Genomic DNA, 22223 nt, shown 5'->3' with positions numbered 1-22223 from the left:
AAAAGTGGACACAGTACAAAAATCAACAGTTCCTGGGGGAGGTAAGTAATGGTTAGTTTGTCAGGTAAGTTAGACACTTAAGTTCCTGGGCATAGGCAGCCCACCGTTGGGGCTTCAAGGCAACCCCAAAGTTACCACACCAGCAGCACAGGGCCGGTCAGGTGCAGAGGTCAAAAAGGTGCCCAAAACACATAGGCACCTATAAAGAACAGGGGTGCTCCGGTTCCAGTCTGCCAACAGGTAAGTACCTGTGTCCTCGGAAGGCAGATCCAGGGGGGTTTTGTAAAGCACTGGGGGGGGATACAAGTAGGCACACAAAACACACACTCAGCAGCACAGGGGCGGCCGGGTGCAGTGTGCAAAGCAGGCGTCGGGTTTTGTATAGGAATCAATGGAGGGACCCGGGAGTCACCCTGGTGGTGCAGGCAGGGCACAGGGGTGCTTCTCGGGCCAGCCACCAACTGGGCTAGGCAGAGGGTCGTCTGATGGTCACTACTGCACTGAGATACGGTTCCTTCTGGTCCTGGGGGCTGCGGGTGCAGTGCTTGGTCCAGGCGTTGGGTTCCTTGTTACAGGCAGTCACAGTCAGAGGGAGCCTCTGGACGATCTGCAGGTGTCGGTGTGGGGGTCCAGGGGGGTCGTCTCGGGCTACTCACAAGGTCGCAGTCGCCTGGGAGTCCTCCCTGTAGTGTTGGTTCTCTGGAGCTCGAGCCGGGGGCGTCGGGTGCAGAGGGTGAAGTCTCACGCTTCCGGCGAGAAGAGTGAGTTCTTTAAAAGTTGTTAGAAAGTTGCAAAAATGTTGCTGTAGGTGAACAGTGGTGCTGTTCTCCGTAGTTTCTTGGTCCTTCGGATTTCAGGGCAGTCCTCTGAGGCTTCAGGGGTCGCTGGTCCCTGTCAGATGCGTCGCTGTGCAGGTTCTTTGAGTCTGGAGACAGGCCGGTAGGGCTGGGGCCAAGTCAGTTGTCATCTCCGTCGTCTCTGCAGGGCATTCAGGTCAGCAGTCCTTCTTTGTGTAGGTTGCAGGAATCCGATTTCCTGGGTTCTGGGTCGCCCCTAAATACTAAATTTAGGGGTTTGTTAGGTCAGGAGGGCAGTAGCCAATGGCTACTGTCCTTGAGGGTGGCTACACCCTCTTTGTGTCTCCTCCCTAAGGGGAGGGGGGCACATCCCTATTCCTATTGGAGGAATCCTCCAAAAGCAAGATGGAGGATTTCTAAAGGCAGGGGGTCACCTCAGCTCAGGCCACCTTAGGTGCAGTCCTGACTGGTGGGTGACTTCTCCTTGTTTTTCTCATTATCTCCTCCAGCCTTGCTGCCAAAAGTGGAGGCAGTGGCCGAAGGGGCCGGCATCTCCACTAGCTGGGATGCCCTGCGGTGCTGTAACAAAAGGCATGAGCCTTTGAGGCTCACCGCCAGGTGTTACAGTTCCTGCAGGGGGAGGTGAGAAGCACCTCCACCCAGTACAGGCTTTGTTCCTGGCCACAGAGTGACAAAGGCACTCTCCCCATGTGGACAGAAGCTCGTCTGGTTGTGGCAGGCTGGCAGAAACTGGTCAGCCTAGCACTAGGAGTCGGACTGGTATTCAGGGGGCATCTCTAAGATGCCCTCTGGGTGCATTTTACAATAAATTCCACACTGGCATCAGTGTGCATTTATTGTGCTTAGAAGTTTGATACCAAACTTCCCAGATTTCAGTGTAGCCATTATGGAACTGTGGAGTTTGTGTTTGACAAACTCCCAGACCATATACTCTTATGGCTACCCTGCACTTACTATGTCTAAGGTTTTGCTTAGACACTGTAGGGGCATAGTGCTCATGCACATATGCCCTCACCTGTGGTATAGTGCACCCTGCCTTAGGGCTGTAAGGCCTTCTAGAGGGATGACTTACCTATGCCACAGGCAGTGTGAGGTGGGCATGGCACTCTGATGGGAGTGCCATGTCGACTTAGTCATTTTCCCCCCAGCAGCACACACAAGCTGTGAGGCAGTGTGCATGTGCTGAGTGAGAGGTCCCCATGGTGGCATAAGACATGCTGCAGCCCTTAGACAACTTCTCTGGCATCAGGGCCCTTGGTACCAGGGGTACCATTTACAAGGGACTTATCTGGGTGCCAGGGCTGTGCAAATTTCTGGGAACAAAGGTACAGTTTAGGGAAAGAACACTGGTGCTGGGGCCTGGTAAGCAGGGTGCCAGCACACTTTCAATCATAACTGGCATCAACAAAAGGCAAAAAGTCAGGGGGTAACCATGCCAAGGAGGCATTTCCTTACATGGCAGCAGCACCCCGTCCTGCTTCCTGCCGGAGTACCCCCTGAACACAGGTAAGTGGGTGCTCCGATAGGGGAGGGGGATGGGGGTGGTGTGTGTGTGTGTGTGGGGGGGTTATGTATGTCTGTGCGTTTAGGCGGGTGTGTGTTGCGTGTTGTATGTGTGCCTGTGTGGGGGTGTGAGTGCGTGTATGTTGAGTTCTGTGTCTGCATGTATGTATGTAAGTGTGTGTGAATGGATGTATGCATGTGTGGATGAATGTTGGAATGGGGGTGTGTATGCGTGTGTGAAGGGAAGGGCGTGTATGAAGGGGGTCTAGAGAGGAAGTGGGGGTGAGGGGAAATCCTGTGGAGGGGAGGGGCGTGGAAGACCCTGTCAGTGCCAGGGAAGGGATTTCCTGTCACTGATAGTGCCTACCGCCATGGTTTTTGTGGCTGTAAGGAAGCCACAAAAACCATGGGAGTAGGCGGGGTCATAATCCTGCAGGCGGGAAAGTTAAGGTCGCTTGGTTGGAGATTGAAGTCTCCAGCCCGGCGGTCGTTACTGCCGTGGCGGTCGGTGTGGTACATTGGCGGTTTGGCTTCAGCCAAACCGCCAATGTCATAATATGGAGGAAAGTACCGCCAGCCTGTTGGCAGTACTTTCGTCTATATTACCGCCGACCACCGGGGTCATAATGACCCCCAATATGTGGTATATTCATGCCCACAGATCAAAGTGCAGATGATGCAATGTTGAGTGCTTAAGGTGGCAGTAAATTCAGTGACAAATGAAAACAATAATTCAGATAACATTTAAGTCCAAGAATTCCAAAAACTTAACTGATGAGATAGCTAATTGTCAGGGACAGAAATTAGGATTGTTGTGGCTGCAAGGTTCTCTTCCTAGCAGACTTGTCTTTCCACTTGCATTATGTCGACATTTCGATCCGGTTGTGTTACTCTTTGGGTTGCCATTGGGACTATTATGTATTTTTTTGCATAGGAGATGGATGGTAAGTAAGGTAGTAAGTCAGGCAGGATCCACGGACTGCTACAAAATGCAGCAATGAAATGGCTTGGACACAAGTCTAGGTTCTTTCCCAAAAAATCGATTACTTAAAAGTAGAGGAAGAGTCAAAGAGATTCCTTGTTGTTCAAAAGTATAGGAACCAACTGATCAGGGTAGTAGTAAAATGTCTTGATATTTAGGAGCAAAAATTATTTCAAAAGAAGTTCTAATTACCAGCGTGGTAGAGGCACCATCCTAGGGCCATCTGAGCAGCCTGGTTGACCAGAACTCCCAGGTACGTGGTGTAGACAAAGTAGGCGAAACCATCAATGTTCATGTCCGTGCCCGAAACAAAGCCTCATTTTGGTCACAGACACAGGGCCGAAGTTTTGTTGTGGTATGGCTGACCAGGTGCTCTTGGTTATGGTACCTCAACAGCTTAGATATCTCACCTCTTGTGTTTTAAAATTATGCAACTCAATGTGATCTTAGTTATTGTTTTCACTTATCACTGAAGTGCACCTCACACATTGACAGGTGTCTTCAAACTTTGTAATGCCTAGAGCCCCCAGCAAATAATGTTTGGGACTAGGCGGAAGTGGATGGTGAGGATTATCAATTGAGGACCATCAATGAGGTGTAGGTTGGAAGCTTTCTCAGTCATTCGCACAGTGTGGATTGCGCTAGTACACCAGAGGGCTGTACTCACCTCTTATCTCACTCTTACTTTCTATGTATGTTTTTATTTTCTTGTCTTCATTCCTTCCCCCCACCCTATTGATTGTCTCTTCTGTTGCAAACCCATTTGGTATCATAGCACGCCTGTCCTGTTACTGCACATGCCACTGCTCATATTTGTCACTGTCCCTTTCTTCCAAGACTGTCCACCTCACTGTCCACTTCTTCCTGACCATGTCCCCTTTTCACACAACTGCCTTTCTGTCCGTCACTGCCCACCTCTCTCCCATCTTTGACCACCGCTGCCCTCGCAGTCTTCTATCCGTGCTCATCTCTCTCATATCAGTGACAACCTCTCTCATCATCTTCCATTTTTCTCTTATCACTGCCCACCCCTTCTGTCTGCTCCCTTGTCTCTTCGCTGTTGACTCCTGTCGTGCCCTAGCTGGTCTCACACCCCTTCCATCATTTCACTTGCTTTCCTATCAAACATTGCTCATCAGTAATCCTTTTGGTCACTCTCTCTGCCCACTCGACTGCTCCTCTCTCCAGTCAGTATATGTTTTCTATGACTGCTTATCACTCTTGTGACTGGTCCCTTGCCTGCGCGACCCCTCACTACCCACCATGGTGGTGACGGAGCACAGTCAGCCTGGCCCATTGCTTCCCAAATTGTGGTCTGGGGACCCCTGGGAGTCTGCGATGCCTCCTCAGGGCGCCTACCACTGCTCAGAAAAAATAAATATTAATAGATTAGGTTTTCAGCTTTCAGTAATGGTTCGGGGGGTCCAGATTCCAATAACGTTTCAGTAGGGGGGTCCCCTTAGGGGGCTGGTTTGGAACAGCGGTACCTCGTTGCCGTGCGCCCCCGTAGCCGCTCTTTCGCCTCTACTGCCGTCTCTTGGCTTACTGAAAGGTGCGCGCTGCCCGCATGGGACAATCTGTGCCCGCCTGCGCCCGGGCCTCGCCCCCGGGGCACGAGGACGGTCTCCGCGGAACAAGCGCAACTGCCCACGAAAACAAGCCCAACCGCAGCCCAACCAATGAAAGTAACGGCGACCTCGCGCGCCCTGTAGCTGCGCGGGTTGGGCTTGTGTCGGGCTTTCCCTGCGCCAGCCACATTCCCTTTACCATCTAGACGTGTGGGGTTTCTGTGTCCCTAGGGCGGCAGTCTAACTCATCGACTGAGTATTTCCACTGAGCTTGATCGTGAGGTTGATAAGCACCGGGCTGTTTTCCTACATTTTAAGTGGAACCTGTCTCCTTTTACTTTATTTCATACCAGGTTCGACCGTCGGATACCGTTGGTCGGTTGTTCTTACAGTCTTTGCTATTTAGCTATTTTCATCCCATGTTTTGAAACCGTGCCAAAGCCGCTGCCGTCACAACTCCTCACGCTCTCTCTTTCGGGGATCTGCCCAGCTCACTGACAATGAAGGAGCCCGTCACTGAAGGTGCACTTTCTGCAGTAACTGATACTCCCCGGTGATAGACTCCTCACTGTTGCCATCAGGGTGCCATCAGGCGGTGGCCCCTCTGCTCTATCTGTTGATTAGAAAATAAATGGGCGCGTCTGCTGCTTTGAATGGCCAGGCACTGCGAGGTGCTGGGCACCTGCACTTGTCAGCAGGGGTTCAGTACTTATGAGAGGAGAGTACTGGCCCATCTCATTTGTAAACAGGTAGTCTGGGATAGTGAGGGCCTTCGTTTTTATATTCGCACTTCAGGAGCTGGACACGTGAGTGCAAGTGCACAGCAATGTGATAGGAAGGGACCAGCTGGGCCTGGAATGTGGGGGTGCATACACTGCTTGCACTCTTTTTACTGGCTTTTAGAGGGGTTGTCGCCTTTGAGCAAAGAGAAGCTTAGTATTCTCTACTTATAGGAGTTGCCCTGGTGATCCCCATGCTCCATGTCCAGGACATGAAGTATTCTCGCTGTGGGAAGGAGCGCCACCGCCGAACCGGTGTTGTCAGAAAGGACATTCGACAGGAGATTCTTGTCCAATCCACCGCCCGGTCAGAATCGGCCTCCTCCTATACTAATATTACTAATACAGTTGTACTAAGATTGCTTTTAATCGTCTCTCCCTCGTGGTGACGAGTGTGCCTTTCTCTCATGACTTTCTGTTTTTTATTTTGTGTCCTTGTGCTGCAGGAAATACTTGCGAGATGCAGATCGACAGGTTCTCGCCCAGCGGGCGTTTGTTCTTACCGTGAAGGTGTTGGAGGACACACTGGATGATCTGACGGGGGTAAGAACCCATCAAGTGGCACCAGTAGGAGCCAGTATTTGCCTTTACTGCTTCCAGTTAGGATTGCTTTACGCCTGGCATGCTAATATCAGCACAGCCATGCCGCTTAACAACCCGGGGTCCATACTTTGCCACTACTGCTAGGTCACTGGTGATTGTGTTAATCTGGTCACCACAACACAGAAAATCACAAATTCCTGATCACATTAATTAAAGAGGGATAAGAAAGATACCCCTCAAGTGAATAAGACCTATCTTGTATCTAGACTGAGATGGGCCTGAGGGAGTTGTTTTTTCTATCCCTTAGCTGTTTGCGTTTGACCAACACGGAGGGCATCCCCTTGCCAATAGGATTAACGTGCATCAATCCTGTAAACATCACCAACCCTTCCTCTGCCAGCCTGTCGTGTCGCCCACCCAAAACCTTCCTCTGCCAGGCTGTGGCATCATATATCCATACCCGCTCCTTTGTAATCTGCACTGTAACATGTTCAGACCGTCACTCTGCCATTCTGTGTGCCAGTCTGTTCCTTTGGCAGCTTTAATCATTCACTGTGCCCAGCTTCTGTTTGTCAGCCTGTCACTGCCAGCTTGTAGTGTTACATGGGTGAAGATTTACTGTGCACACTTCTTCACCCTCATTCTGGGAGCCACCTACCTCGCTTTAGCCACGTCGTTGTTTCGCATTCATGCGCTGGTCACATTTGCTCTGCCAGCTTTGCCAGCCCTTGCTTTTTTTACCCCCCTTGTGATATGTCTACATCCTTGCTCCTTCATCTTCCATTAGAACATCTCTTCGCTCAGTCTGCCACTCTCCTTTGCATCCATACATCTGTATCCATACTGTGCAAGCCTCCTTTGTCCTGCATCTTTGCCCTCTTGTACCAGGCATTTTTACATACATTTCCTTGCTCTCCCAGCTTCTACCACCACATATACCCTTGCTGTAGCAGCCTGTGGCCCTGTAGATAGCCTCACTCTGCCCAGCACAGTATCACACATCAGTACTCTTCTTCTGCTTGCCTATACTGTCGCATTTGCATACTCGATCTCTTCCCTACCTGTCTGCAAAAATACTTGCTTTCCCAATGCGTTGCCCGCCTGCTGACATCCTTCAAGACCCTTCCTATCCATTCAGCCGGCTTGTTGCATGTGCTGCTCAGCACAGGGCTGTGCAATAAACCTTCTTCTGTTCCCAGTCAGGTGTATAAACAGCCTGCATTGTGCTATTCAGGTCCAGGGGCAAAGAGTGATGAAAGCCGAAGCCACAGAACAAAGGCAAGACATTGTGGCCTTGAAAGAACCGTGCTCGTGTGGAGTAACAGTACCTTTGCAACAGACACGGCTCTTGTTTTCTGCGGGGCAGACCGTGGCTTAAGCATCTCCACTGGAACCTGAACCAGGATCCGCAGAGTCCTTGATGGCCTGGCCTCTCACTGGGCACAAGCCCTTGTCCAGCTGCATTGTTAATTCCACGCCTTTCTGACTGTGCCCTGCATGACCTCTCATGTCAGCTGCTGATTCCATGATGTTTTTTCCTTAGGTCTCGGAAGATCAGAAAGCCAAGCGTTTTGCTGCAGGGGGAATGACAACTGACCTCTCCAACAAGGCGACTGCTGAGGACAGCAAGGACGTGCTGCCCAAAAAGACTGTTTTGGCCGACCGGACCGCCCATGGTGTGGAGAATGGGGTCAAGGAGGTGGTTCAAGTCCCGGTCGTGCAGCCCATGGAAACCGGCGAACAGGCCGGCAGAGAGCCCCCGGCGGCTTCCAAATCAGGCTCGACTGAGCCTATGGAGCTCGGTGGGCATCTGGGTGACTCTGAGAGGAACAGCCGCACGGAGACCAACCGAACCCAACTGGTTCGGACCCCCAAAGACAAATGTCTGGAAAACCGGGCACCGGAGCTTTCCCTGGAAGACCTCAGCATTAGCTCCAAGCAGCAGCTCCAAGCAGCCAAACCAAGCGCCCAGTCGGCACACCCGGAAGAGCCAGTGCAAAGGCCGAGCAGGAAGAGGAAGTTGCTGGATGACACTGAATCAAGCAAGACCCTCCTCCTGGATGCATACCGGGTATGGCAGCAGGGTCAGAAGGTCATGCCTTATGACCTGGAAAAGATTGAGAAGATCATGTCCGAAACGTACATGCTGATTAAACAGGTGAGTGGTGGTTTAAGAATCTGAAAAACAGATGGCAAATGCTAAACACAAGTACCTTTGATGCTAAATGTCTTTAAGCCTCTCCTTTTTTATCTGACATATGAATCTAAACATCCATATTCATATACTTTTTTTATTGTAATTGTTTTTGTTATTTCCATGTAACTTAAGGCTCCCACAGTAGTTTTCATTGTGGGTTTGATAATTGTATTGGATACAATTTCACCCTAACTGCTTTCTGACAACAGCAGAGCGGTGAGGGGGATTCTGTTTAATCATGTTTTCCCCATTCTTCATATTATCGCTGCAGGCATTCATTAATGACCGTTGTTTCCATCACTATTTCGTTTCAGTGATTATTTATCATTGTTCACTACTTCTCAGTATTTCCTTTCAGTGATTATTTACCACTGTCCACTACTGCTCAGTATTTCATTTCAGTGATTATCTACCACTGTTCATTACAGCTCAAGCATGTTGCAGTTCTCTGTTATCTAGACCAAAATGCTGACTGTACCTTATTGCACCATCTAGTGGTGGCATTTGGTCATGTAAAACTGCTTTTGTTGGGTGTCAACCTTATTAGCAATATGCACGTCTCATGATGACATCAGCCAAAAGCCCACAGTTCCCCACCACTTGATTACCATCTTTCGTGAAACATTGTCTGGATGGAGATTAACACATTGTTTTGTTACAAGCTAGGGAACCGAAAAGAGGTTGAAAGAAGCTGTGGAGGAATATATACATGACGTATTAACACATATCCCGAGGATTCAACACTGAAAAATGTTTAAACGCTCTCTAAAAGATTTCATCTGTTTGTTGATTCGTATCCTGTATAATGACTCTAGAAGGATGATTTGTTTTCACTGTGGTTTTCAAGTTGTTTTCAACGATGGATAGATAGAGCCCCTTCCAGGTTTGCCCATAGTGGCACCATGTTGCTTTGCCTTATTAATACTATACCCCTGCCTCCCCACCCCCCCCAAATGCATGGGGCCCTTGCCTAATAATTTACCAAACACCTTCATAAGGCACGGCGGATTGAGTAGATGGAGTGTTCCCAAAAAATTAAGATCCTGAAGAACATATTGAATTCCATGCAAACACACCACTATTTCCAAAGAGCTTGAGCGAGAAAAAACAGAGGTTCCATCCCTTTACTAGGGATGCAGACAGAACCATACACGGCTGGAGAGAGGCCTGCTATAGAAGGCTTGATCATTGACAGGATGCTGCTCTGTTCTTTGAGATGGCTGGTCAAACATCGATACACCATATTTGCCCCAGCCTGATGCTCTTCCTGCCCCACACTCCACTTCCTGATTTTGATAGTCATGCAGGATCACCTCCCTGATTGCAGCGCTCATAGACCTCCCCCAGGAACTGCCATCAGTAGGTACATGCAGGTGCCCAATGCCAATTAACCTTCAGACCATTTTAGTGTTGAACATTTCAGTCACATGCTGTTTATACTTTCATTAAGTTCTTGGGAAATGCCATTTTTTAGTGATAAGGATGGTTCTGCGGCTGCCGAAAAGAGACCACATAATCCTCATCTATGGCCCTGACATATAATTTACATTTCAGCCGTTTTACTGGGCATGTGTGGACATAAACAGTGGGAGCATTTTGGAATACTCTTACACCATGTGCCGAGGAACACATAAAGCTCATTTTTAACATAACCTGCTTTGGCTGAAGTAATGAATTCCTTATGGCAGGTCTTCATTTGGAATCTCAAATCCTCTCCCCTATTCTCTCCAAGATCAAGTTTCTTCCCAAGCCGCCTCCATTCCTTCTCACAGAAGCAAAACGTAAGTTTTGTTATGACAAAAGTCAGATACTAAACACATACAGAAACGTCTTGATTGTTTCAATTTTACCCCAAAGGAGCATTCAGATGATGCAGTCTCCTATCCGTTCTAGTGTAATCTTACACAGTTTCATGCCCAGTATAAATATTAATTGTTAGAATATGATGAAACTGTATTGTAATACACATGTATTTCAAGGCCCGTATCTCTCAAACGTTTTCTAAAATAATTTTAGGTACGGGGATGCATTTTTGATTTGTGGCAACACATTTTAACGCCCAAAACGATCCCTTTTGATCCAATGATCTTGAAAATAGGTGCATTTCATATGTCCATGTTGGAAATCTTGGCATTCACTCTCTTTCACCATCACTTGACACCTGAAAAAGAGCTTAATACAGTGTCCACTTTGAGTCGGTTATTTACCATACGGATATGTGAACTTCTGTTCTCAGCTGCATTTGGTGGATGTCCTGGTTTGAAAACAGAACATGTTCGGCGCTCATCAGCCAGGAGTGGTTGAATACCCCACCACTTTCAGACATACTCATCTACTACTAGTTGTGGATCTGGTCTGTGCTATGCAAAACACAATAAAATAACATAAAGTTTGAAGAACAACGTGAAAAGCCACACAGGATTGCTGCAAGGCACACAATCCTTTGAGCACTTGGGAGCAAGGTCAAGCTCAAGCTGATGCTTGTAACCTCGTAGGATATACTTGGCCTCAGAATACATTGGTAACATAACTCATAATAAGCACCCAACACATAGCTACCACACTGGCATGCCTCCTGTTGGCATAATGTGCCACCGCTGAATTGCTGTGCACCCTGACAAGCCGAAGTGGGCTCAAACTTGTCTGAATCCAGATAGCTTTGAGTTCTGAGACTTGGTCCATCTGGCAGTGATGGCTCCCACTCCTCCCCAGGGCAGGGTGGATCTCCTTTCACCATAAGAGTGCCGGAGGCTGCGCTCACTGCCCTGTGTCACTCAGTTTCACCTCTGGCCACTTCTGGTTCATGGTAACAGCAAGCTTATGTTAAGGGTTGCCCTACAAAAAAGATCTAATAAGGCCCAATACTAGAGCTGGTGGACAAGCCTTTGCTCCTCTGCCTTTTCGACTATCAGTGCCATCTGTTAGGCTGTCCAAAACCGCTTAAGAAATAGTTACCGTTCAACTCTGTTTTGCCAGCATAGGACATTGTAATGTTTTTGTAAAACGTAGGATTGCTGAATAATGTTCGGTATGAGGGAATAATATTTATGGTAATGGTACTCTTACATCGGATGGCGTACGGTGATATGCTACAAAAACATCTTTGTGACTAATCCTCAGTTATGCCATTTGCTTTGTTTTTTTACTTTTTGGAGCTGCTTTTGATTCTAAGATATTCACTTTACAATTATTTTCCTTTCTGCCCTTTCTAAAGGTTGACAATATAGTCTATCTCTGAATGTAAAGGAAAATCAGGGAAACTAATTTTTTTCAAGTGTCTTTGGTGTTAGAGAAGTTATTCTGTCAGTTCTTTTTATCTAACAGGAAAGGCCTCCTTGCCAAGTACACTTAAACACTATCTTTTTTGAGGCTGTGCTAATGGTTGAACAGTTTCTGAATTATTTCCATTCTAAGACCGCTTTAATGTCTTACTAGATATGGGGCTCTGGGAATATTTTATATCTAGTATCCTGGTGAGACAGCATATGTCCTTATCAAACTTCTGTCAAAAATTAGTCATCAAAGAAAAATTGCTTTCCAAACAATTCTTCCCTTAGATAACGACAATGTTGCAGTTTGGTAGATAAAATGTGCAGTAAAGAGGTGTACTCCCATGCGGCTGCACATTGTCAGCTGACTCCGTGTCAGTCATACTGTATATCTTTGTTTGACGCCCTTATGCGATGGAGTGAAAAACCCATGTACACCTCAAGAGCATCAACATTTACATCAATGCTGCTTTGGCTTTAAGCTCCGAGTATCTCTGTAGCATGGTCGGGAAATGTAACTGCTCCCAACTAAGACGAGTCAGCAATCTTGTGAGGATTTTTAGCGCTCCATGCAAAATATAATTTGGCCTCCTAGAGTGCTCTCCATACATTGATAAAAAGCCGTTATTTAGGACTTTTACAGTAATCCAGCACCACCTCCCTGTGTGGCCTGAAAGTTGCTGAAGCACTTTGCCCTACAGAAGTGCCAGCCCTGTTTCTTGTTTTTCTCAGGTTTAGGCTATAGCCAAAAAAACTAAGTATCCTGAGCCTCTATTGGTGGACAAAAATAGATGTGTTTTGCACTTTGCAGATTATTTTTCGGTGCAGCAAGGCATGATTGATGCATCAAGCCAGGTTTGACCTGGTGATTAGTAAGAGGAATGTAATTAGCAAGGGTTCAAAAGGCATTAATGCCCCATGAATGTGCCACATTTGCAGGTACATTTGTCATTTACTTTAGTTGTATCTCACTCGGTCTGCTATTTGAGTGTTGTCACAGGAGTTACTATAGTCAGAGATTGAGTTTGAGGTTTCCAAAACAGACCAGAGTCTCAGTCATCATGTAAAGATGTGCTGTCATTGTGGAAAATGTGCTTCTTATTTGATAGTGACATCAGAAAAGCCACTGCAGTGATTGGTGGTTTGATGATGGTTATGTATCCTGCTTGGGGGTGTTTTCCCTTCTAATGACACCAATATTTTATTCTTTAACCAGTCCCACAGCGTGGCTCTGAATCTTGTTGATTTTACTTGTGTTTCGAGAGAATTGTATTTTGCTTGATCTAGTTCGGAACTGATTGAGATAGAGACTCTTGGTTTTGCCTTTGGGCTAGATGATGTAAAGGGATGGTTACATGCTTTGAGGGAGCTGATGATGACAGACACGGAGGATCAATTTTTTTTTTGTGGTTGTAGGCTGAGTCACTGACCTGGGTATATAGCCTGTATTTTAATGATGAAGGGATTGTACCACAGGGTGGTGGTGTATTTGTGGGGCATGGAGAGGAGGACATATACAATTGTGGCGAACCAGTGTATGGTAAGTTCAGGGGCATGTACTTGCTTTGGTTGATAAAGTTGTGGGTGGGGATTGAATTGGTGAAATAAACCGGTCTACAACCATCACAGGGACCTGCAGATGACTTGCTGGATTTTGATAATACTCATCAGAAATCTTTCTAAGATGTTCGAGAACATAGAGCATACAGTGTGGGACACTGTTGCCCCAACCACTAGTACATTAGGGAGAAACACTGTCTGAAGGTTTACAGTCTGTGAGCCACCCGTTAGGGTGGAAATGACCAGTTTCATGCTTCTTGGCCAAGATTATGCTCCTTCTCTAGTGAGTCCAGTGAAGAATTATGACTAACAGTGTTAAAGGCCCTAAAGAAGTCAAAAGCAAGTGGGCTGCAGCATGTCTTTATTCTGTAACCTATTCACCATCTTGCAGCACACATGTCAGGGCAAAGTTTCAGCTATGGCTCATTCTAAACTCTTAATTTGATGGTATTACGGAGGCTGGAACTACAGTACTACAAATTATGATTTATTAGACAAGGCTAGGAGGGTAAAAATTGTGTAATGTTTAAATCGAGTTTGTTAAAGGTGCTTTGTAATTGTAGAATAGGTATTGGAGATGGTGCTTGTTTGAAACTCCTTACTGATGATGGTTATCACACTGGATCGAAGTGAAGTGTCATAATCCTGGAGTACAAATCATAGGAATGATGCCCCTTCCTGAGGCAGTAGGTTTAACTTGGTTGAAGCATTCAAGGGTTGTGTTCTTACACATACAATCATGTAGTGGGTTGATTTCCTCTTTGAGCATCTTTGGCCATGGCAGCTTTGAGGGACAAAAAAATCTAATCATCTGAAAATGTTACTTACGCATTGCTCTCAGTGGTGGAGAGGACCTCGAGTGGTTGTCTTCTATTAATGAATGTGATGAGGGAGTATGACTTTGTCATCAAGATAGCTTTATGTTTGTTAGAAACCAATCGGTGTTCATCTCTTGGGGATCTTCTTCAGTTTATAGAATAATCCCCAACATCCCTCCACCCCTTCCACTCCTGGACTGAGGTAGGTAAGGCAAGTCCATTGAGGTTGTTTTTCCTAGATTGTGGGTGGTGATTTCAGAGGGAGCGATCTTTGGAAATAAATTGTTTTGCGGTTTGTTCAGAAAATGCTACCCATTTTACATATTTTTCAAAACAAAATAGTAGTCGCAATATCATGTTGGAAGTGGTAGGGCTAGTTCTCCTCCTGGTTAATAACCAGTTGATGTGGCCTGTGTGTTGTAATTTTTCCATTGTCTCACCACAAAATGTGTTCAGTTGTTGTCCAAATGTATTACTCTAGGTCTACACTAGATATTGGGCCTATCATTTTTTAAAGCTAATATTAAGCTGCTGGCAGAAAATACAGCCTTCATCATAAATGCTCCACTGTGTTTTTCAGACAGGTTGAGAGAGGCCCTTGTTGCTCCACTGCTTAGGAAACCGAAATTAGAATCTACAAACACACTTAACCATAGGGCCGCTTCTAGACTGCCATTTGTTATAAAGACCATCGAAGCCGAGGAGGCAACATAACGTCAGGTCTTTCTGGTATCAAATGTGCAGTTCTTTGGCTTAAGATCTGACTTCTGCTTGCTATGATACAGTAACAATTGTAATGAATGTCAAGGATTAACTTTCTCACTTGTGAAACCATAATGAACCAACAGCACTACCCTTGCTAGTCCAAGAAGAAGGGCTGATAAAAGAAACCCCTTTAGTAGTCCCTGGAAGTGGCTAATTACGGTCAGTTGGGGAAATTCTAAAGCATGGTATCAAACAACTCTGCCTCATCCCCTGCTTTTTGTAAATGTTTTCATGCTTAGTTTAGTGGATTTGTTTGATGCCGGTGTGCTGCAGTGTCAGATAGCATTCAAATTCTGGTGGACCTCGCAGATGAATCTGGGGAAACTGGATGGAAACATATTTGGATGAAATCCAGTGGGCTGTGCCTTAATGACACTAAATCCAAGATCATGCTGTTTGGTTGTGAAAATTCAATTCAGATAAGCTTATATAGCGCATAGCTGCCCACATGGGGCCTTCCATTGCAATACCCAGTTAAGACACTATTGAATCTTAGTCCTCAAAACAACCAGGTTTTCAGTATTTTTCTGACCAACCCTTCATCCGCCATAAGCCTCAAGCTGGATTGAAGATCATTCAAAAGTGTTGCCATTAGGAAAGAGAAGGAATGACCACCCCTCCTCACTTTCAGCACTTTTGGTATTTCAGTTAACTTTAGGGAGAATGATCAACGCGATCTATGCACATGAGGACGAATCAAGGAAATCAGAATTTGAGGGACTTTTTTCTGATAAGCCCTATAGGCGATGCATAGGAACTTAACTTGAATTCTGTATGAGACTGGGATCCAGTGCAAGGCCGCCAAGGACTGTGATACTATCTTGGTATTATCAAAAGCAGCCTCACAGCTGCATTCTCAGTTACCTAGAGTCTTTTCAAAACATAAAGTGGGCAGCCCAGGAAAAGAGGATTTCTGTAATCTGATCTGGAAAGAATCAGTGCCTGCACCAAAATTCTCAGTAAATGCAGTTGGAAAAGATCAAGGATTTTTCTGAGTACTCTCATAATGCCAAAACATGTTGAGGCCAACTTACCAACTTGGGTCTCAAAGTTGAGATTTTCAACGAGCCAAAAGCCCAAGTTTCGAATAGTTGGTTTAGGATGGGGCCACCTACCAAGAGATTTGGACCAACGAACTGATGCCCATAGGCTAAGGTTGTTACCAACCACAAACACCTCTGTTTTGTCCCCAATAAGTTTCAGACAAAAATGGGCTTCCAGTCAGCAACATCTTTTAGGCAGGGCTCCAGTTGATCCGCATTAGATTGATTATTCTGGGTAAGAGAGATGATAATCTGTGTATCATCTGCATATGAAACAATGGCTAGGCCATAGGATGACACAATCTCAGCTAGAAGGCTAACATCTAGATAAAAGAGCGTGGGACTCAGTGAAGAGCCCTGAGGGACTCCACACTTAAGTGGGGAAAATATCAGAATAAAAAAGTGTCTCATAAATCTTATCATTAAGGAATGAGGAGACCCAATGAAATCCGGGCCCTGATATACCTATGGCTGTTAATCTGCACTGTAAATGTTTGTGGTAAACAGTGTCAAATGCAGCACTAAGATCCAACAGAATTAGTACCACTGTGCCTCCATGGTCCAGATTAATTTTCAATTCCTCAACCACAGTTACCAATGCCGTGAAAGCCCGTTTGAGCAGATTGGAGCAGCCGATTTTGTTCCAGAAAAGCACTGATTAATGTTTTTCCAGGACCTTTCCTATTATGAGAAGCAGAGATATTGTTTTATCGTTTTCCACTTGCCTAGGGTCCAAGGAGGGCGTTATTAGGCTGGGCTTTACAGCAGCGTGTTTCCTGGAGGATGGTACTGTCCCCAATTTTGGAAAAAGATTACGTACCCTTAGTAAAGTTGGGAAGGTAACTTCCCCTCCCAGCTTCAAAATATAAGGCGGAGCAGGGTCCAACAGTGGAGTCTGAGTTTACCTTGTTTAACAAATCAAGAATATATTTTTTCCTCTAACTCATAAAAAGAAAAGTGAGTTTCCACTTCTTTCTTGATTACTTTTAAACCATTTATAGCCTCCTTTGACTTCTGAGTTGCTAAAGAAGTCATATCATCCAGATATTTTATTAACAAGTAATAGTTCATTGTAATGGGCTACCAAAGGTATCAAGGTGGGCCCTTTACATTTACTTTTGGTTAAGGAATTTTGGCTAAGAATAGCCCTCTGGAAGACGTTGCTGCAGATTCTTTTTTATCTGCATAATACTCTGCCCGTATCTGTCTAATAGCATGATGATAGTGATTAATTGCATTTCTATGGTCTTTTTTATTTATAATTAGGATCGTAGCCTTTCCTCCCTTGCCTCTCTAATCTTTTACACACTTCTTTTAATTCTTGTAGCTGGTAATTAAACCTTGTGGCTCTTGGTGTCAGCCTGGGAGAGTCTTGTCTTCTTAAGTGAGATGGGAAACGATCAATTCATCAAAATTCCATGCTTCCTCGGACAAATTTTCAGTAAGACTCAGTATAGTATCTGGAAGAGAGCCATCAAATTTACAGGGTCAAGCTTAGACCAACAACATTCAGTTCTTGGAGGAAGCCGTGCAGAAATGCACATTTCCTGTTTCAACAACCATAGGGGCATCTCAAAATGGTGTATCCAAATTAAATTTGTGTGCTTTTCACACATAAGTTGTATATGTTAGTGAATACTGGGCCCAGTAAATAGCCCTTTTCATGTATGGGGGTTTTAACTTTTTGTAATAATTGTAGTGCAGCTAAGTCCTGAATTAACATGTAGACAAGCACCTTGCATCTTCAAAATCAATATCACCGAACAGAGTAAATTTGGTTCATATAGAGCTACACTTGCCAGGACTTCGGGGAGAGCATTTACAAACTGTGCACATGGACCTGAGGAGTGTAAATTAGTTAACCAGATAAGGTGAACGTGCGAGTCAATTGTATTGAAAAAAGTATCGCTTCTGATTCTGGGATGGTTGAAGGGGAGGGGGAGCAGGCTAAGGAAACTTTAAATACTATGTCCAGCCCCCACACTTGCCTTCTTTTGGTGATCTTGCCTTTCAGTATGGTACCCTAAAGGTAGCTCTTGAACAACGTCGGGGTCGGAAGTTTTATGAAACCAGATTTCCTTTGAAAATAGGATATCAGGCTGTTCATCGTCTAAATAACGAAAAGGTTATATTTATGGCCTGGTAGTGATCTTCAGTTAATAACAATAGCTTCCAATAATGGGGGCCTATGCGTTTTAGGTCTCAAATCCTCTTTCAGTGAGAAATTGCAGTGTGAACATGTATTCCTTCCATCTTCTAAGTCAATTGCCACTTAATTTTAGTGCTTGAAGTTGGTCAGGGGAATACATTCATCTGTCTGGCCTCAAAGAGCTAGGGTTTGGGGCCTCTGGCCCCGAACGGGTGCAGACAGGCTTGCCTGCCCGCTGTGCTCATCGAATCTGTGTCTGGGCACAAGTGTGCATTAAATAGAGTGGACCAGAAACAGCTAGAAAAGAGAAACACCCTTTATTGGGATGAGTCTTAATACTTAAGACAAAATATCATTTGAGTTTGTATATTTTTCTTTTAAACTTCAAATTTTCAATGTCATAAAAGGTGCTCTCTGTTGTTTACTGTGTTGCTAATATTGCCCTTTTACTTGCGCTGGACCAATGAAAGTTGCCAATTCAAACAGTTGTCTTTTCTAGGCTAGATGATTGAATGGTCTTGTATCTAAATATCTCTACAGAGTTAGGCCATATAATAAAATTGGTTCAAAATCAAGTCATATGAATTGTTTTTGGCATGAAGCGATGGGCCCCTGTATCTTCAGCCATCATAGAACTTAGTAGGAAGATTATGGATACCCAAAATGAAATAAGAATTCTCTGTAAGAACACCATACAGTTCTTAGTTTGTATTGAGAATCTTTGCTTTTCTAAGTGAGTCTCCCCCTTGTCAGCACCTCCAGCAGGCATATTGCCACACTCAATCCCTTCTGTTCAAACATTGATAGACACATCACCCTGATCCTCACTTCCATTTCACAGGCATATCCTAACCATCCATCCAACCACCACCGCCCCTCACACTGGCACAGTGCAACCCACAATCTCTTGTAGGCATATTCCCACCTTCTGTATGCCACCTTCTAAATCCTCAAAGGGGTATGGTACTTTGTCCCATCGAAACACGTTCACATCCTATCAACACTGTACATGCACACTTTACCAATCCCCTCATACAAGCCCCATATACAACCCAACCCACGTCTTTTCGTCCTAGAGAACCTTACCGTAAATCTGCATTTCCCATCCCGAGGTTGGCACCTTTCTCAGGCTAACACCAGCCACCCCCAGAATGGCATCTTCAATCCACATGCCCCTCAACCACATACTCGCCCACCATACACATCACAAGAAGCACAAAATAACCTTTAATCCATCCACTCCTCCAGTGTCATATCCCCATACTTCCTTCATGCGACCACATACAGAAATCCGCTCACCTCTTATGAATTTCACCTTCCAAAGGCACAACCCCTATATGAAGAGAGGCTGGACTAAAAAAAGAGAGGAGTGGCTGCAGAGGGATTGGAGTTGAAAGTAGAAGAATGTATGAGAAGGAAAAGAAAGGGGTGCTTTGTAGTTTATCTGCTTTTGCCACAATTGACAATTACACTCTGTGTGCTTTACGTATTTGGTTGAGTGTTTTATTGTAAATACAAGGTAATGGAAATTTCTCAACCTAGATAAGGCACTATGTTAGCTTATTTTTTCCTCTTCCGCATTGCACTTAAAACCCAAAATAAGTTCCTCAGAATAATTTGAAGTTTCGTCACTGACCATTCATAATAACAAGGTCAGAGTGTCTTTGCTGACAGAACGTTATCTTGTTAGGTTGTCACAAAGGTAAGAAAGACTTCTGTATCCAGCTATGGTTTATATTCACTGTATTCAATATTGGTACTGGATTCCTGCAGAACCAATAGGGGGATCCTCATCAGGTAAAGGCCCTCAATTGTGTATGCCTCCCCGCTACTCACTCTTTCTTTCTGTGTAACCCAGGTGTCCCCACTTTTTTCTCACTTGCCTACAGATAAAATATGTATCCTCATATGTGAACTGCCACTGGTCTGTGTCTGCCTCCCTGTTGTGTTCCTTCAGTTCCTGCCTTATTATTTATTATTATTTGCAAGATTTATAAAGCCTGTGGCTACCAATGAAGGTTTAACAACAACACAAAATAAAATGATGGACGGAGTGTTGAAACGTTTCAAACACTCATCCCCAGTTACAGACCTGGTTTTAATCCATTGTTTTTTTGATCTCCACGTCACCCCAGTTTGGACCCAGCTATATGCAAATCTCCAGCCTGAACTGAAGGTTTCCCAGCACCGATCTGCATACTAGACCCTCTACTGACCCAAAGCAGAAGAAGCTCTTTAGGGCGAAGAGGTGCAAACAGCCATATTATTTTAGCGCTTTACTACAGATTGGTGTTCCTGCATTGTCTTCTCTGACTGGATTCCTAAACAAATGTATCACCTTCTAGGTGGGTGAGTTTCTCTTGCTTGGGTGTAAATGGGGGAAGCGTTGTTGGGCCCTTTCGTCCTTACATTTGTAATTTGCTGCATAGTTCCTAACTTCTTTGGTGTCTTACCCTAAGGTGGCAGCACTGAAACAGAGGAGTATCAGGGTTGTTAGAGGTGGAGGGGTAGATGCTTTGTGGCAATCTTTATCTTTGATGCCTGGAATATGTTTTTAGTTGTGATTCATTTTAATTGGCAGTTTGGTGTCTGGAGGTTTTGTCGGAGAATCATTGATTTATCAGAGGGTGGCTATGTGCTGTTTGTAAAATTGTTTTTTTCTTGCACCTTGAAAATTTGTCGGACATTTGTGTGTAGTAAAGTATATGAAAGCAGTGGAAGTTGTCTCTGAAATATTAGGTGAGGGAAATATTGTGTGAGTGTGTTTGAGTCAATACGCATGAACTCAGTTGCAGGAAAGTCTGTAAGAGGTCTAGGATGGTGAGGTGGTCTGCAAAGGCCATTGAGACCTGCTCTTGATCATGTCAACTCAGAGTTTGACGAAGCTTTGAATCAACATCCTTTTTTCACTAGAAACCAGGTCATGGACCCAAGGACCTGGTGAAGAGTGTGTTTTTAAAAAAAAGAAAGGACGGTAGCAACACAAGATCTCTATAGAAATGTGAACAGAGGTCTAGATTTGGACGGATGATTCTCTTTTTTTGTAAGGGATTGGTGCTCTATTTCCTAACTGCTAAACTGCACCATGTTTGTGAGTTCATATAGAATGTTGGCAGTGATGGCATTGAGATAAGGCACTTGATGAACCACATTTCTGTTTTGATTGTGTTTCTTGTGGCTGATTGAGATAGAATAGTCATGTTGTTGTGTGTTCTTTATCTAGTTGCAGGCTGGATTAGATAAAAGTTTAAAATTTTGGCAATTAAATTTGGAAACATTTAGGGGTGCGGTGGCTTGAGAACAATCCTTGAATGCCAGGGTATGCTTTGGTCAGGTTTGCAGACCCATACTTTGTCTGTCTTGTGGTAAATAATGTAAAATACCTCTAAATTTGCCTTGTAAGTTAAATAAATAATAAAAAAGGAAAGAGACGGGGTCCGAGATGTAGAGAATAATCAGGATTTATTCAATAACTCGAGTTAAGGGAGAGCTCCTTCACCAAGCGGGTTAGGGAGTAGTCTGTCTTACTTCGCACAGCATAGAGCTTTTATACATTTTTCTACTACATGTAAACAAATGGCAGAGGTTCAATCATTTTCCACTAGTTAGGTATAAAAACATTTGTATGCCTCAGGGGAGAGGAGTGGGAGATTGCTTACAAACAAAAATGTGCAAACAGCTGAAACGTATAATAGTGTGTAGTAAATGGCAAGTATGACCTTGTTCCAATTGCAGGTTATTCCGTGGAAATTAGTTTTTCTCAAAATTGGCTTAACCGCAGGTATGTGGCTGGTCTGGTATTCGGCCTTAGGCATATTACACGATGTAGCTGCTTTCAAGCTGCATCTTTTTCTGCCTATTTTCTCTGCGACGGGGTGTTTAGAACACTCACAAAATGGATGCCATATTCAATATGGTTGTCCTGATGTCAAATGAACAGTGGTTGCACGAAGGGTGAGAAACTATTTTTCCACATTCCCTCCTTGCACCAGAGTGCAACCATTGTCCTCTATCTCGATGGCCATAAGATCATCAATATGATCTTGGAGCATAATCTTAACATTTTCTTTTTTCTGGATGTGTGATTTAGGAATGCACATGGTAACACACAATCCACAGAGTGGCGGGCCGCACTGGATGCACAGGCAGCATCCCATTAATGTAAACAATGCTATGCCAATAGCAGAAATCAATTTCCAGCCCCATGTGGAGACTAGTCCCCAAAACCA

At 44.9% G+C, this 22223-nt stretch overlaps 1 protein-coding gene across 6 annotated transcripts in view; it reads left to right on the top strand.

Annotated features, from left to right (window-relative positions):
- Positions 1–22223, top strand: part of CABIN1 (calcineurin binding protein 1) — a 1028293-nt gene that overhangs the window by 827860 nt on the left and 178210 nt on the right. For all 6 annotated transcript variants that reach the window (XM_069215153.1, XM_069215155.1, XM_069215154.1 and 3 more), the window contains exons 31-32: positions 6097–6193; positions 7737–8351. In XM_069215153.1, coding sequence (XP_069071254.1) covers positions 6097–6193; positions 7737–8351 — 712 coding nt within the window. The remainder of the gene's footprint in view (positions 1–6096; positions 6194–7736; positions 8352–22223) is intronic.

This window comes from Pleurodeles waltl, chromosome 11, assembly GCF_031143425.1.
Source record: "Pleurodeles waltl isolate 20211129_DDA chromosome 11, aPleWal1.hap1.20221129, whole genome shotgun sequence".
NCBI lineage: Eukaryota > Metazoa > Chordata > Amphibia > Caudata > Salamandridae > Pleurodeles > Pleurodeles waltl.
The sequence above is the reverse complement of the archived record's forward strand: the minus strand, read 5'-3'. Positions and strand labels throughout refer to the sequence as shown.